Source organism: Tursiops truncatus, chromosome 5, assembly GCF_011762595.2.
Source record: "Tursiops truncatus isolate mTurTru1 chromosome 5, mTurTru1.mat.Y, whole genome shotgun sequence".
Taxonomy (NCBI): Eukaryota; Metazoa; Chordata; class Mammalia; order Artiodactyla; family Delphinidae; genus Tursiops; species Tursiops truncatus.
The window spans coordinates 125,530,371-125,548,660 of record NC_047038.1 but is presented as its reverse complement, the minus strand read 5'-3'; the positions used below and the strand labels follow the sequence as shown (position 1 = coordinate 125,548,660).

Here is an 18,290-nt window from a genome sequence, read left to right as displayed (position 1 = left end):
TAAAAGCTAATACATCACTATAGAGTGGCAGGCCTGACTCAACGGCCATCTTGTTTCATGCTCTTTGACAAACGACTAGTCATCCAGACAACAGTTCCTCTTTAAGCACCTTTCCCAGCATTCATTTCATTACCAAGTCTGTGGTGAAATCAGTAGATAACAAGAAAAATAATACAAAAAGAAAAGTAATCATTTTTGAGACCTCCAGAAAATGGTGTTTGGTGTATATACTTTAAAATGATATATATTTAAAGAATCATGATATAATCCTATTCAAATCATGCACTATGTTCCTGTTTTTTGGTTTTTACCTTTTTGCTGAGCAGATAGGCAATACAATGATATACATTGATGTATTAAAAATAGTAACAAAGCCCCTGAAGTATCAATCAAATAATTTAGTAAACAAAAAATAAACCAAAAGTACATGAAGCCAAATGTGGTAGACATGACAAAGGGGTGACATACAAATTGACTTTAAAATTTTTAGTTCATCCCTGAACGAAACTACCTAAAAGTTTTCTGAAGATTTTGAGGGTTTTGTTTGGATATCTTTCACCTTTTTTATACTGAATTACTAAAATCTCAAATATTTTAACTTTGTGATATCAGATTTAAAAAATCCTGTGTACTGTACACTTAAATCTTTTACCAAAATCTTGGACTTATACTGTTGAGTCTTACAAGCAAAACATACTAGCATATCTAAAGACAAATCAGGAGAGAAAAAATGAGACCGTTTGTTTTCTCCTCTTATTTTTTTTAACAAGACCTCTAAAATAGCACAATGGAATAGATATAATAAGAGCATGAATACGGAGGCTGAAGATATTTCTAAGAGCACCTCCTAAACAAAATATGTGTGCTTTTTGTAAAATAACTATAGAAAGCATACAAGTGTTGGGAAATATTCTGGGAGTCAATGAAGGTTTAGATACATGTCTCCATAGTTGTTGAAATTTAGTTGTGACATCATTGTTTTGAAGATGTAAAGTCTTATTTTTATTATTAAAATTTCCAAGGTCCTTTTGATAGATATTGAGAAAGGAAACAGAAAAAGAGGTAAGCAAACACATTTTTTTGTCACACATAGATATAAAAATGGCAGGAAATTCAAGGAAGATATGTGTCTGCTGATCCACTGTGGTTTGTGCTAAAGCTGCTTTCATAAACCATTAGTTAGTACCATAAAATGTAGATCTGTGAGTTAGTGGAAATCTCAGCAAACAGCCATATATACTACCACACCTTCCAACTAAACTGGTCTATTTCAAACATTTCGAAGCTCCTTTATTAAAAAAAATCTCATAAAAAGTAGAAAAAAGAACTAATTTCAATGTCATTTCAAAATTGCTGAAAGATTTAGTGCAATTCATGCATCCTATGATCATTTTTCCAATATAATTGAATACAAAACAATTAGTGCAGAAGGGAAAAATACAGCCTTGGTTAAATGAGAAAGGATTTGCAACAAGTGTTTCTGCATACCATCACTGCCATTATCCTTGGAGATATGAAAGTAAACCAGTTTGTGGTGGAGAATCACGGTAAACACCATATATATTGCTGATCCATGTTCTTAATGTTGTACTTAAGGGAGCTTATATTTCAATGGAACACTAACCTCAAGATCCTTGACTATTACTTGAGGTACAACTTGTGTAAAACCATATGTAGTCTGTCTTACAAACTGAGAACCTGAAATCCCCTTTTAATTGAAATATTAACATCTCAAATGTTTTAATTTTGTAATATCAGATAGGAAAATTGACGTCCATTTGGCTGTTTTTTTATCCCTAGCTCATTAGAAACAGTGAGAATTTTATATGGGCTGGAATAGTGAAAACATTGTGAAATTAAAAAGCTGCCAATATTACTTTTTAAGTGTAGTGTAATTCAACTTAGTTCACTGTAAGTCATAGCAATCCATATTTCGAACTTAAGTTAAAGTCAGCATATATAAGGTTTATGTTGTATAACCAGCAACCATTTAATTTGATTGTAATTCATTTTTAATTTAACACATTTCTAATGTATTCATCAGAAATATTCTGTGGTACTGAGTTCAGTAAAATAAACTTAACTACTTGTGTTAAACCTGAAGTTTCAAGAATTATAAAGATTATCTCCTTCTGTAGAAATTTCTAATGTTGAAATCACATTCTTTTTTTTTATTTGATGACAAGAACATTCTTATTTCAGGTAAGTATGTATAGATGGCATTTGTATAAAAGCAATTTATTAATTAAGAAAAGATGAATTATGTTAAAATTGATTATTAAGCTGATGTAGGACTCTTCAAAACAGAAGTGTATAAATTATGTTAAAGAGTTGGAAAGAAGGTAGTACTATTTATAAGCAGCTTTACATGTTTTATAATTACCGTGGAAATGTAAATAATAAATTAGAGAAGTCTTCCTATGTATAGGAAATTGACACTTCAATTACATGAGCTAATGCCTTCTAGCCTACTTTTGTTTATCTGAAAATAGATTTATTAGCCAGATTTATAGCCAGAACAATATTTTGTCATTCAACTGAAATGTCAACACTTCAGGAAGACATATGTTAGCAGTAGAGGAGTAACATTACCTATCCCTATTCAATAAATAATGTTATAAAATGTATCTGAAAATTGTTAACACTTGTATGACATAACAAAATTCATTTTTCACCAAGTAACTTCTCTTCATGGATTCCATCAAAAAGAAGATGTGTATTGCAATGTGATATATGATGATGAAAATGTCTGCATTTCCAAAATAGGATACCAAAGTCAGCTATAGTGTATCTGACTGTGAAAAATATTATTCAGCCAGTGAAAATGTAATAAATAGAATACAAAAGTGTAAGTGTGGCATGACAATTAGATTAAGAATTACTTAAGAAAAATGTCAAAAAAAACATATAAAAAATGCTAACCTGGCCTCCTCTTCAGTATTGGGTTTTTGGATCTGTAAACTATATAAGTTCTAGGAACTGTGGCTCCAAATTCCTACTCATCTGTTGAGTCTAGGTTTTCTGCCCTCAGATCTAGAATTGTTTTGTGCATCCATATCAAGAAGCACCTTAGTAGGCTGCCTATCTATTCCATGCTTAGGAACCCTGTGATGAGCTATCGCTGTAGGTCTCTGAAGGTCAATACACATTAATTACCATTCACAACACACCATGCGTACTATGATAATTTCACCTTGTCTCTGATGGCTGAACATCTACATTTAGCCTTTATCAACCTGCACCCATTTTAATATCAAGAAATCCAGTTTCATGGCAGTATTCCAATGTCATCTCAGGCCAACAGAGAACAAGCACATAGAACTCTTCAGAGATGCTTGTGTTCTACCCCCTCCTGTGCATTTCTTAATGTCTTTGTGTAGGGAGCGTTCGTCTAAATAATAGTCAGGGAGGTGAACAGGTTGTTCAGAACAGTTTCATTCCAGCATTTCCCCCTCCCTGAATCTCTACAGTATACCAGAGATGTTGTGTATAGGTTACCTTCTAAATCCATTCATTACTGGTCCATCCTTCAATGAGCCAATCAAACGATTACCACCACTCCCCAAGTATCAAATCAACACATTAAATACCAAATTCCAGATCATTACCACTCATGACAATATATTTGCCCTAATCAATACTTACATTGTATCCTATGTGGTATGAAACTTTTATAAGCAGGCTTTATATTTCTCTAACTGAGTTATGTTGAGATCTAAGTTGTAGCCTGGAGGCAGCGAGGGGTGATGTGGGTGAATCCAGGAGAGAACTCTGATTCCCCAGGTCCAGTCACTGAGAAGCATTTATGCTGGGGAAGGCTGATTCCCTCAGAAGGGGTGGTTGCTTCCAATACTGAGGAGTTTCAGAGAGATTTGGAAGGTCGAATTTCTCATCAGTGCCCTTCCCTTACCATGAGAGACCATAGAGGACAGAAGATTTAATTGGTGATTGAATTGTGTTTCCTTACGGTCAAGTGTTAATCTTGTGCTCAGTCATATCTGCCTTGAAACTATACAATTTAAGAGACTCCTTCAAAGCTGCCATCAAGCCTCTCAAATTTTCCCTGTTTCTGAGTTTGGTATTCATTGCCCTCAATGTCTCCTTTAACTTTTGTTTTATTTGAAGACTTCAGAGCAGTTAGCTAAAACCACGACCTGTAAAATCATTGTTATTGCCCCAGCCACTTGGTCTCCCAAGGCCTTGCATTCCACATGTCCTTCATCCCATGCCAACACTGGTAGTAACTGAATGATTATAATGTAACCACAAGCTGTGGCTTGCCAGTGTTCCATTTCCCACCAATAAGCACTACATAGACATGTGGGCAATTCAATCCCAGAATCCCATTTTTATGTTTCTGTTCCATGGGACCTTACATTCTACCAGACAGGACATAGATGGTGCATTCTGTCTGGGATACTGTGGAAAGATTACTAAAAGGACTCTTTACAATGATGTGGGTGGAGTTTTGAGAAAGTAACAAAAGTTGGTACAGTACCTGTTAGTTACAGAAGGAGCTATTATCACTCTTGGGCCTAAAGGGTTAAAGAAAGGGAATAGTTACTAGAACCAGAAGAGAGAGTTATATGAGAGGGCTGTCCACAAGGACTGTGGCCTTCAGTAGGGGGAAGCAGTCATTGTATTTTAGAGTCATTTGAAATAACTTTTATCTGTGCCATTATGTCACTAACTTGATATACTCTCAAGTTCATTTTTATCATTGTTTTCAGTTTGCTTTTTTAAAAATTTAATATTCTTTCTAATTATATGAAACATTTAACTGTTCTAAATTTAAAGCTAAATAACAAAGTTAGCCACAGAAATCTTTTTTTTCCAGTTTTTCCATATTTGTGAGAATGTGAGATAGTATTTTCTCATTTTTGTTTTATACAGAAATCTTAATTCATTCTTTGTCCCTTTTACTCTACTACCCCCCACTCTCCATATGTATATACTTTTGGTTTGTTTTCCTATTGCTTTATTCTGAAAATATAAGCACATCCCCCCCTCCTTTTTTACCCTAAAATACACCCTATAAACTGTTTTGTACCTTCTTTTCTCTGGAAGTTCCTTGAAATTGCTTTAATTTTCTAAATTAGATTTCATGATCATCTTCTGAGAGTGAGAATGGGAGTGTTGAATTTGTGGTATGAGAAGATAGGGAAACACTGAAATAAGTAATTGTGTAAGAGAGTGGAGGAGAGAATTTCTAAGAAGATGTAATATGACTCTGAGGCTACGTTAAAGACTCATTTGAAGTCTGTGGACATGAATTGAAAATGAGTTGCACAGGTGTAAGTTATTCCACAGTTAGCGTAAAGAAAAAAAATGAATTTGACTCAGTTTGGGCTCTGCTGAGAGGATTTCAAGGGAGTTGAGGATAAATGCAGTGTTTATTTTAACAAATCACTGGATTTAAGCTAGGTAAGAGGAAAGTACATCTAATAGGAATGGGGATGGATAGTGAAAAGGTGGTAGGGTCATTAGATCTTAGATATTGGTGGGACTATAGACTTGATGGGGGGGGAAGCTCAAAAGATGAAAGTGTGGAATGTTTGAAATTGAGATTATAGAGGGGTCAGAGTTATTGTTAATAAAGGTATGTTCAGTAATATAAAAGCAGTGCCATTTGCATTAAATAGAAAATAACCATACTAATAATATAAATGAAATATAATATTATTAAATTCTAATTAGTTTCTGTTGCCTGCCAAAGGGAGTTTGAGATTTGCCTTCCCTTTATAAAAAATAGATTCAAAATTTTAAACAGACTTATTACCAGCAAACTGAGGCTTTGTTCTTGCCATTGTAAGAAAATACTGAAAGATAACTGTAAATGGAATAACTTCCTTACCAGAACACAATATGTTTTTGTGCTATCGCCTCTACCACCTAAAGCCATCTGTTGTACCAGTGACAGACATGCCACATTGAAAGCCTGCCCTACTCAGACAGTGGACATAGTAACCTGTGGTCAACCGCGAACCTTACACGTATCTCACATTCTCCTCCCTATTACCTCCATACCCTCCACCAAAAGAAAAAATATTAAAGCATTTACAAATCTAGTAGCAGCCAGGCTCTCAATTTGACTATTTATGAATGAACTTCAAGGAAGTTCATTGAAGTCATTGACTTCATTGAAGTCAGTCAAATATGACTGACATGCCTTATGCATTTAGGAGATATGTACATTATCACCCATCCTTAAATGTATCAATAGAACATCGCCTTGGCAGTGGCTAATTGCCAACATTATCCTTCTTCATATTTTCTAAATTGTGACTTTGTAAGTATAAAATGTTCTAATATTTACTGACACTCCAATTGACCAGCTTACTTGAACATATTCATTCATCCCTAATATGGGAGATTTTCTCCTTGCTATAAGTGTCTTTAGCCATTTTCCTAGCAACCTAGCTTCAATAAGGATCTAATTCCTGAAACAGGAATGCTTATAAGGAAAGGGAATAATGAATTTTCTTCTATTTTTTTCTTAATCATACTTCATAAAAAAATTACACGGTCCCAGATTATATAAGAAACATTTTGTGAGTTATTAAACCTATGAGAAGCTGATTTACCAAGCAACGAAATTGGAGAATCTTAAACAATTACTTTTCTATATTTTCAGACAAACACAAAAATGCATATATACTCACACAGAATAAGACTTAGAGCAACAAGTTTTTGCCTGACGCAGGTGAAATTATCAAGTTCTATAATCTTGCCTGAGGGAAAAACATTATTTTACTTCTTTAACAACCTTTATAAATAAGATAATATATACAGTAGTAAAGTTGATATACTTTTTGAGGTGGCAAACCAGTCACATCAAAATGCAAATCTGTGTCAAGAATATTTCTCTTACTGCAGAAGGGTCATTTTGAAAAAATACAAATTCTACATCCTTCTGCAGACTGATATTGGGGGACTTCAAACTCACTAGGGATTATAAGAATCAAAATGCCCAGCTCTAGAGTCAGACCTTTGCACACCCTGAAATGTCAGGAATGGCCAGCCTAATTTCTGCTATGCTTTTAGCAATGTGGGGCTGTGTTTTTAATTTAACAGGTAATTTTTTGTCTTTTACCTGTCTTCTAGCATCCAGAATCTATGAAAATACTATTTTTTTTTCAAATTGTGGATACAGAAAAACAAAACAAAGGAAGGGAAAAATGGTCTTTATTAAACTCACCCTTCTCTCTTTGTACTTCTTTTATTTAGGTCTTGTTTTTAATTGTGAGATACGATTTAAGTACAGAAAAGTGCACAAAACTTAAAAGTGCAGCTCAATGAATTACCAACAATGGAACACCAGTGTAATTGCCACCCAGGAAAAGATAGAACATTACCCGTGACACAGCCCCCATTTCCCCACCTCATCCATTAGTCTATATCCCCAAAGGTAACCACTCATGAGATTATCAACACTACCATTCATGTTGCCTGTTTTAGAGCAGTTATCATACAGTGTGCATTCTTTTACTCAGAAATTTAGTTTATGAAGTCCATTCATGGTGTTATATATAACTGAAATCTGTTCGTTTTCATTGCTATATAATATCCCACTATATGAATACATATGTGTGTGTGTGGGTATATATATATATACCATACTTTATACACTCTATCCTCAAAGAGTGTTTAGGCTATTTCCAGTTTGAGGCTATTATGAATAATGTTGCTTTGGAGATTCCTGTTCATGTCTCAGTGTACACATTTTCCTCTTTGAGGTATGTACCTGAGTGGAACTGCTGAGTCTTAAGGTATGTGTATGGTAGTTTTCAGAGATGCTGCCAAATTGTTTGTCAAAGTGAGTGAACCAATTTATAATTTCATCAACAGGTTACTAGGATTCTAGTCGCTCTACATCCTTGCCAACACTTGATATTGTATATTTCCTTATTTCAATTATTCTGTTGGCTATGTAGTGGTATTTCATTTTTCTTTTAGTTTGTGTACCCCTAATAACTAATGAAGTTGCCACCTTTTCACATATTTAATGGGCATTTGGTATCTTCCTTTGTGAAACCTCTTGCCCATTTTTCTAGTTATTGTCTGTTTTATTGTTATTGATTTATAGAAGTTAATATACATTGATGAAATTTCTGTTAGATATGAGTATTGCAAATATGTTCTACTGTGGCTTGTCTTTACTTTCTTCATGGTGGGTTTTGAACTACAAAGTATTACCATAGTCAAATTTATCAATCTTTTCATTTTTTATCCTCATTTTGAAATAAATTTATTGAGATATATTTGACTGATAAAAATTGTACTAAGATTTACAACTTGATGTTTTAATATTTGTATACACTGTTAAAAGATCACCATAATCAAGCTAAATAATTTGTCTATAACCTCTTCATAATTACAGTGTGTGTGTTGAGAAGATTTAATTCAAGATCTATCCTCTTAGCAAGTATCAAGTATATGATACAGTTTTGCTAACTGTTGTCACCATGCTGTACATTAGGTCTCTAGAACTTATTCATAGTGCATAAATGAAACTTTGCACCCTTGGACCAACATCTCATTTCCCCCATACTTCCCACCCCAGCCCCTGACCACCACCATTCTATTCTCTGCTTCTACGAATTTGATTATTTTAGATTGCACATGTAAGTGAAATCATGCAGCATTTGTTTTTCTGTGGCTGGCTTATTTCACTCAACGTAATTTCCTCACGGTGCATCCATGTTGTCACATATGGCAGGATTCTCGTTTTTGTGGATGAGTAATATTCGTGTGTGTGTGTGTGTGTGTTCTACTGTGGCTTGTCTTTAAATACATATCACATTTTATTTATCCATGCATCTACTGATGAACATTTAAGTTGTTTCCATATCTTGGCAGTTGTGAATAATGCTTCAGTGAACATGGGAGTGCAGTTCTCTATTTGAGATGCATATTTCATTTCCTTCAGATATATACTCAGAGGAGGAATTGCTGGTTCACATGGCAGTTCAATTTTAATTTTTTGAGGAACCTCCATAGGTTTTGCATAGTGGCTGCACAAATTTACATTTGAACCAAAAGCATACAAGGGTTCCCTTTTTTCCACATCCTCACCAAAGCATATTTTCTCTCTCTCTCTCTTTTTTTAATAACACCCATCTTAACAGGTGGAGGCAATATATCATAGTGGGTTTGATTTTCATTTCACTAATAATTAGTGATGTTGGATATACTTTCATGTGCCTCTGTGCCATCTGTATGTCTTCTTTGGAAAAAATATCTATTCAGATCCTCTGCCCATTTTTTTTTTTATTTAACATCTTTATTGGAGTATAATTGCTTTACAGTGTTGTGTTAGTTTCTGCTGTATAAAAAAGTATATCAGCTATATGTATACATATATCCTCTTATCCCCTCCCTCTTGCATCTCCCTCCACCCTCCCTATCCCACCCCTCTAGGTGGTCACAAAGCACTGAGCTGATCTCCCTGTGCTCTGCGGCTGCTTCCCACTAGCTATCTGTTTTACATTTGGTAGTGTATATATGTCCATGCCACTCTCTCGCTTCGTCCCAGCTTACCCTTCCCCTTCTCCGTGTCCTTAAGTCCATTCTCTACGTCTGTGTCTTTATTCATGTCCTGGCCCTAGGTTCTTCACAACCATTTTTTTTTAGATTCCAAGTATATGTGTTAGCATATGGTATTTGTTTTTCTCTTTTTGACATCCACCTCACTACAAATAACTCAATTTCGTTTCTTTTTATGGCTAAGTAATATTCCATTGTATATATGTGTCACATCTTCTTTATCCATTCATCTGTCGATGGACACTTAGGTTACTTCCATGTCCTGGCTATTGTAAATAGTGCTGCAGTGAATATTGTGGTACATGACTCTTTTTGAATTATGGTTTTCTCAGGGTATATGCCCACTAGTGGGAATACTGGGTCATATGGTAGTTCTATTTCAAGTTTTTCTACGTCTTTGTTTGGCGAATTTAGTCCCTTTACATTTACAGTAACTATTGATCTGTATGTTCTTATTGCCATTCTGTTGTTTTCTGGCTGGTTTCGTAGTTCCTCTCTGTTTCTTCTCTTTCTATCTTCCCTTGGGTTTTCATGGTTTCCTTTAGTGTTGTGTTAGATTCCTTTCTCATTTTCTTTTGTATATTTACTATAAGTTTTTTCCTTGTGGCTACTGTGAGGTTCACATATAACATCCTATGTAAACAGCAGTCCTTTTTAAGTTGATAACAATTAAATTTGAATACATTCCAAAGCTTTGTCATTATACTCCCCTTCCACCACATTTTATAATTTGATGACACTTTACATCTTTTTATTTTATATATCCCTTACCTAATTATTGTAATTGTAGTTAATTTCACTACTTTTGTGTTTTGACGTTCATGCTTGCTTTACAAGTGATTGATCCACTACCTTTATTATATATTTATATTTTCCAGTGAGATCTTTTGTATGTTTTTTAAAATTATTAATTAATGCCATTTCTTTTTACCTTGAAGAGGCCCCTTTAACATTTCTTATAGGACCAGTTTAGTGGTAATTAACTCATTTAGCTTTTGCTTACTTGGGAAACTCTTTAATCTCTCCTTCTATTCTAAATGATAATTTGCTGGGTAGAGAATTCTTGGTTGTATTTTTTTTTCCTTTCAGCACTTTTAATATGTCATGCCATTCCTTTCTGGCCTGAAGTTTCTACTGAAAAAAAAATCTGTTGATAGCCTTATGGGGTTTCCAATGTATGTAATGTTTTTTTCCTTGATGCTTTTAGAATTCTCTCTTTGTCTTTAACTTTTACCATTTTAATTATAATGTGTCTTGGTGTGTGTCTTTTCTGGGTTCATCTCTGGTATTCCTGGACCTGGATACCTGTTTCCTTCCCCAGATGAGGGAAATTCAGCCACTATTTCTTCAGATAATTTTCCTGGAACTTTCTCTCTCTCTTCTCCTTCTGAAATCTCTACAATGCAGATGTTATTATGCTCAGTGTTGTCCCAAAGGTCCCTTAAGGTATCTTCACTTTTTTTAAATTGTTGTGTTTTTTTTTTTTCATTTCGCTGCTCTGTCTGGGGGATTTCCATTGCTTAGTCTTCCAGCTCACTGATTCATTCTTCTACCTCATCCAGTCTTCTATAAACGCCACTAGTATATTTTTCATTTCAGTTACAATTTTTGTTTGGTACTGTCTTACATTTTCTCTTTGTTGAAGTTCTCACTGTGTTCATCTGTACTTCTCCCAGGTTCGGTGAGCATCTTTATTACCATTACTTTGAACTCTTTATCAGGTATATTGCTTATCTCCATTTCATTTAGTTCTTATTCTGTCTCCTCATTTTGATTAATTCTCTGTGTTTCTCTTTATTAGTTAAATCAGGTACCTCTCCCAGTCTTGAAGGAATGGCCTTATGTAGGAGATGTTCTATGGGACTCAGAGGCACAATCCTGCCTGGCCACTGGAGCTCGGTGCTCAGGGGGTGTCCCTGTTGGGGCTGCATGCACCTTCATGTTGTGGTAGGGCCACAGCTACTGCTATAGTACACTGGTAGGCAGGGCTGGTCCAGGACGTGGCTACAGAGCCCTGGGGGGAGGAACTGGCCCTGGCTCAGCTCAGGTTTTTTGCTTTTTGCTAATGCATTCTGTGCTCTGTTCAGAAAAAGTCTTTCAGTACCCAATCTTGTGGATATGTTGGATATATTCTCTTATATTCTTTTCTAGAAGCTTTATTGTTTATATTTTATATTTACATATGTAAGGCACTTGGTATTGATTTTTGTATGTATTATAAGTTAGGAGACAAGTTTTATTATTTTTCATATATATATATCCAGGTTAACCTAGTAGTACTTACTGAAAAGACCTCCCTGTCTATATAGTACTGCAGTGCCAGCTGGGCATAAATTGTCTATGTACACATGAATAATTTTCATTGATTTGGTCTATCCTTGGACAAATACCATACTATCTTAATTACTATATAAAGCTACAGTCAACTAGAACCAGTCTTCTTCTTCTTCTTGAACACCGTCTTAGCTATTATTGTTCTTTTGGAATTTTCTACAAATTTTACATTTAGCTTTTCACAAACACACACATACATTCCCTCTCTGTGTCTCTCACACACACATACATACATACACACACACACATACATACATACACACACACACACACACACACGCAGAGAACTTGACATTTTGATTGGTAATTCATGGAATCTATAGATCAGTTTGAGAAAAATTTATATCTTTATAATATTGAGTCTTCGATCAATAAACATGATATATCTATTTATTTATTTAACCTTCTTTTACTACACTCAAAAAAGTTTTATAGATTTTCATGTAGAGATCTTACACATCTTTATTTCTAGATATTTGATATTTTTAGTGCTATTGCAAATGGTGTATATTTTTTAATTTCATGTCTTAAATGTTTGTTACTGCTATAAGCATATCTGATTATTTTTGAAGATTGACTCTGTACCATAGTAAACTAACATTAATTTTAGTAATTTATTCCATATTCTCTTAGATTTTCTACATACATATTCATATCATCTCTAACCCATAACTTTTTTCACTCTTTCCAATTTTTTAGTATTTTTTCTTTCTTTGTATTTATTGTTTTTGCTTATTGTACTACACTGTTTAGTAGCTACAATTAAATGTTGAATAGAAGTGGTAACAACTTGTAGCCTTTAAGATAGTCTTTAAAAATGCTTATTTTGTTAGTAAGTATGAACATTTGCTGGAGGCTTCCTGAAAATACTCTTGTGAGACTAAGTGTGTTTTTTTTATTTCTAGTTTGCTGGAGAATTTCTAGGTTTTCAATTTTTTTATGACTGGATGTTGAATTTTATCTGTGCCTTTTCTGTTTCAACCAAGATGATTATAGGACTTTTCTCCTTTATAGTGCTAATTTAGTGAATTTTAATGATTTATTTTTAAATGCCAAACCAACCCTTGCTTTCATATAATAAACCCAGCATGCTTATTTATTTATTTTTTGCAATTTTCAGTTTACTAATTTATGTAAGTCTTTTTTTTAATCTACTATCATATGAAAGACTGGCCATTAATTTTCCTTTCCTGGAATGACATTTTCAGATTTTGTTATCAAAGTTGTGCCTTCTTTATAAAATGTATGGAATGATGTCTTGCTTCTTTCTAACCTCAGAAAGAGTTTGTGTAAAATTATACTTAATTATTGATAAAACATTTGGTAGGTTTTTTCCCAGAAAGCCCACTGGTCTTGAATTTTTTGGTGGGTAAGTTTTAATTGTGGATTCAAAGTCTTTAATACTTATAAGATCATTAAAATTTTCTATTTCTTTTGGTGGCAATTCTTCTACGAATTTGTCCATGTCATCTCAGTTTTCAAATTAATTGGCATAGAACTGTACATAAGATCGTCCTCTTTTATCCTTCTAATATCTGAAACATCTGTAACAATATGCCCTTTTAACTCCTATTATTGTATTTTTTTGTGCCTTTATTTATTTTCTTGATCAGTCTCGAGAGCTTTTTATGGGTATTTTCAAAGGCCCAAACTTCGGTTGGATCAACATTCTCTATTTTATTTTTTATCTAGTTTACTAATTTTTGCTCTTATATTTATTATATCCTTCCTTCTATGTTCTTTGGGTTTAGCTTGCCTGGTTTTTTTTTTTTTTTTTTTTGCCTGGTTTTTTTTAACTTCCTGAAATTGATGAATAGCTCATTGATTTTCAGACTTCTTATATAAGTTATGAATTTCCCTTTAAACACAAATTTAGCTACATCCTATCAGCTATCAAAACTTGTGAAATTTTGATATGGAGTATTTTTATTTTCATCAACTTAAAAATACTTTTTATTTCTCTTGTGATTTTTCTTTGACCCATGGCCCTAATAGAATTGTAATTGTTGATTTCCAAGCGTATGAGGATTTTCTGGTTTTCTTAGTCCCACCCCCATTTGGCAAGCCCTGGGCCTTAATTTTTATAGCCACCTGACTTTGAAGGCTTTCAAAACATTGCTCAACATCTCAGTTTCTTATCTTCCTGTTGTTAAATTGGCATTTATCCCTCAGGAAAAAGCAGTCCTAAATACCAGTCACATTTCTGAGTTATCTTCTTCAGGATCTTGATCTTCTAGTTTCTTACTGCTCTCAAATGCATTATATGTTCATTTTTTTCTAGTTGCCATCAGTGGGAGGATTGTCTTGAATTACCAGAATTAGAAGTCAAGATTCTCTTTACTTTTAATATTTGATTTCTAAGTGCAGATATCAAATAAAATGTCATTTTATTTGGACTCCACAAGAATATTTGAATTCCCCAAGTTTCAGGCTTTATGCCACAGATGAAGAAAGCTCAGGAAGTATTCTTTCTTATGGGTGATAACGACTCTAACCAAGGGTAAAGACTTCATGGACACAAACCTTCAATTAGGCTTTTCAGTCATGAATTTACTGTTCTGCTTTCGTTATACTTATTAACATCTTTCAGTCTTTAGCTATCATCTTGTTCATATTTTATTATTTTTTTTTCAATTAATCATTTTGTCTAGGAAGTCCCCATTTGGTTTAAAAATGAATATTTTATTGTACTTTCATCTTTTAAAAGCTGAGTGAATATTTCCTTTGCTTTGAAGAAAAAAATATCCAAAATGCATTATAACTGCTTTTGAAAAAATATGTTCCAGATATCAGAGGTTAGCCTATTCTGAGTCTATTACATCAGGAAAATAGCTCAGGTCATACCCAAAGGGTATGTTTGTACTACACTGAAAGTTTAGAAATATTGCATAGTGAGAATTAGTGGTTGGCATAAAAATCTGCCTGATATGATAATTAATTGAATCCTATTAAGCCATTCACATATTGATGTACCTAGGCAAATGTAGTATTATATCTTTTTAATTTATTTTTACTCTTAGCATAAACCTAATTTATTTTAAAAGGATTATTAACTCCATACAAAACATATATTCATTTAACAAATATTTACCCACCTAAAAGGGGGCAGGAACTGTTTCTGTGTTAGAAACTAGACAATAAGGAAGAGGAAAAAACCAAAAATATATAAAATATATGATAAATTATGATTTTTAAAAAATACAGTGACTGAAAGAATGAGGTCGTGAGAAATTATTTTAGATAGAATGGAAATACGTATTTGTGAGGAAGTATCATCTGAGGAGAAACTTAAAAAAATTAAAGGGAAAGTCATTTTTAAATTAAAGAGCGGAGAATTCCAGGCATAAAAATTGCAAGTACAAAGACCCTAGGACAGAAATCAGCGTAACTCCATGCAAGAAATTGCAAGAAGGCCGTTGAGAGGGTGGAAAAATGCAAGTCAGGAAATTGACGTGAGATCAGTTCATGTAGGACCTGATAGGCCTTGGTAGAGATTTGGGGTTGCTTTGTTTTTCTCTGAGAGTGACAGGAGTCCATTGGAAGTTTTGATCAGAGGAATATCACGATTTCATTTTCATTTTCAAAGAGCACTATCGAGATAGATTTAGGAGTGGTAGTGCATAGAATGTAAACAAGTAAACCATTTAAGTGGTTTAGTAGTGCAGTCAAAAGAAGATGTGACAGCACTGGAAGTGAGGAGATGAGGTAGGATTTGGTATGTGGTTTGAAGATGAAGGTGACAGGACTTGCTACCAGATGGGATGTTGGAAAGTTTCTAAGTATTTGGTCTGAGAAATAGAGTGAAGAGTGGTGCTATTCCCTGAAATAGTGTAGACTGGGGTGTTCATTCAAGAGTGAAAATAAAGCGTTCGGATTCAGATGTGATAAATTTCAGATGCCCATTAAATTCCAAGTGGAAATTATGTAGGCATTTATCTGTAGCTCTCTAGAGAGAGTAAAGCTTGAAATATAAATCTGAGAGTCATCAAAGTATACTGTAGATAATATTCAACATCAGGGGACTTGAGATTAGCTGCGGTTGGAATGTGGACAGAACAGAAACAGTTTAGAGACAGCCCAAGGACACACCAACATTTAGAAGATGGAGAAGAAGATTCTACAACAAGATTACAAAAGAGTGGTGAGTCAGTTAGGAGTAGATCAAAACACATGTGATGATGCTGAAACCAATAGTCATATGTGTTCTCCCAAGATTATTAATAACCTATGATTCTAGGGAATTTAACAAAAAATAATCTTTTAATATTCTTTATTAAACTAGAAATCTGAAAAGTTATGTTAAATATAAGCATAATAGTATTAATATCTCCTAACTAGTAAATAGTCAATCCCTTGGATATAAAGTGTATATCTGAGGTTGTAATAAGAGGGTAATTCTAGGGTTGAAGAACAAGCTGGAAGAAATATCATTTAAACATGTTATACTAAATATTTATCATGCTTCTATTTGACTGAGTCTCACATAATCTCATAAACCAGATTCAAATATGAAGTGATGAACGTAAGCAAAATACAGAGATCCATGCTGATGTTATGTGAAAGATTTCTCATTACTTAAAATTTAACTTGCTCTTGAATGTGTATGACTTCAGATTCTAAATAAAGACTTGTTGATGTTCTTTTATTCTCTTTGCTTCTTTCCACAGGTGGGGAAGTCCCATACACAACTCTGGCTACCCGAATGATGATGGGGGCTTGGTGGCTATTTGCTTTGATTGTCATCTCATCTTACACAGCAAACCTTGCTGCTTTCCTCACTATCACCCGCATTGAAAGCTCCATCCAGTAAGTAGACAAAGATTCCACTTGATACAAAGCATGAGAAATGACAGGCGTGGCCAAAGCTATGTGATGTCTGTTAATATATTTACAACTTCCTTTTGAGTAAAGGCTTAATTTTGTGATGTGCAGACATCACAACATAGTCCAACTCCTGAAAGTACAGTTTTGGTACAGCATTCTTTATACAATAAAATTCTGGGTATAATTTAGACATTGCTTCCCACATTTTCCTGGAAGGATAACACATATTCAGAATTTTAACCTCTGTAAAATATGACTGTGGGCAATATTATTAAAAAGAAGGAAAAGGATACATACTAAAATATATATATTTCAAGTTTGAGATGCTCAGTCTTTGCCTTGAGTCTGTCCCATTATGCACTGTCTGAGTAAATAGTTAGGTAGACACTGGATGATTGATAGATAGATGATAGGTAGGGAGAGGGGGAGAGAGAGAGAGAGAGAGAGAGAGAGAGAGAGAATGAGAATAGCTTTCAAGAGGTAAAACCACATTCTGTCTCTTCATTGCATTATAGCTAACGTGAGTATTATTGCTGCTGTTTTTCCAGCTGCAGTGGTGGTAAATTGCCGTTAACTATACTGTACTTTTGAATCCTGAAAGCTACCTAAGTCAGTGCTTCATTTCACAAATGACTTTCCCATGAGCCCTGAGACTCCAAAGGCCTTTGATTTACCGTGGCCAGTTTTTCTTTATGTGGTTTCATACCATAAGGTCAGGTCAGTGCCACAGTACAGCTTCTGCCTTATTAGAACATAGTGTTCTGTATATTGTTTTACGAAAAATTTCTCTGAAAATTTTATTAATCCAAAATCAAGGTAGGTTGAACTTTCGTAAAGTTAAAAAACATTTATTTCTCAACAAAGTTGACAGTTCAAGATTAGAATAATTAACTTTGTCAAGGAATTAATTAGGGATTTACTTCATCCTTAAGAGAAAACTTGAATTCTTCTTGCCTTTAAAATAGTATGTAAATGAATTCCATTAGTAGTTGCAAAATTATTATAGCACAATACTAAAATAAAGTCAAGAATTAATGATCTAAAAAGAAATAGGGTATTTTCTTCAACTGCTTGTGTATCTAAATTGAAACCTCAAAATTCAGCTACTAATAGTCAATTATTTCATTCATTTATGAAAATGATGTTCCCAACTTCTCTCATCAAATCAGTCTTAAGTTGTTTTCCCAGTTATTTCTTTGGTGCAGAACCTTCATATCCTTTTAACTTACTACCCTTGTAGCCAGTTCTACGTGTGGCATAAGTTATAAGTGATCCAGAGTGAAGCTCATGGAAAATTTAAGCTCATGACCCCATCAGAGTCCTATTTTAAGCAATAATGAAAATGATTACAATGTCCCAGCCCAAGAAATCAATGAATTAGTAAAATTGTGCAAATAATAATTAACATTTATTGAGCACTCACAAGATGCCAAACTTTGTACTAGATGTTTGACGTGCATTGGCTTATTTAATACTTACAGCCATCTTCTGGAATGCATACTACTTATTAATAACCCATTTTACAACTGAAGTTGAAAAGATAAGTAACTTGCCTCAAATCATGCAGCTAATAAGCGATTGATTAA

General features: G+C 33.9%; 1 protein-coding gene across 2 annotated transcripts in view; it reads left to right on the top strand.

The window, feature by feature from the left end:
* Positions 1–18,290, top strand: part of GRID2 (glutamate ionotropic receptor delta type subunit 2) — a 1,349,856-nt gene that overhangs the window by 1,090,691 nt on the left and 240,875 nt on the right. For both annotated transcript variants that reach the window (XM_033857390.2, XM_033857389.2), the window contains one exon: positions 16,548–16,686. In XM_033857390.2, the coding sequence (XP_033713281.1) occupies positions 16,548–16,686 (139 nt within the window). The remainder of the gene's footprint in view (positions 1–16,547; positions 16,687–18,290) is intronic.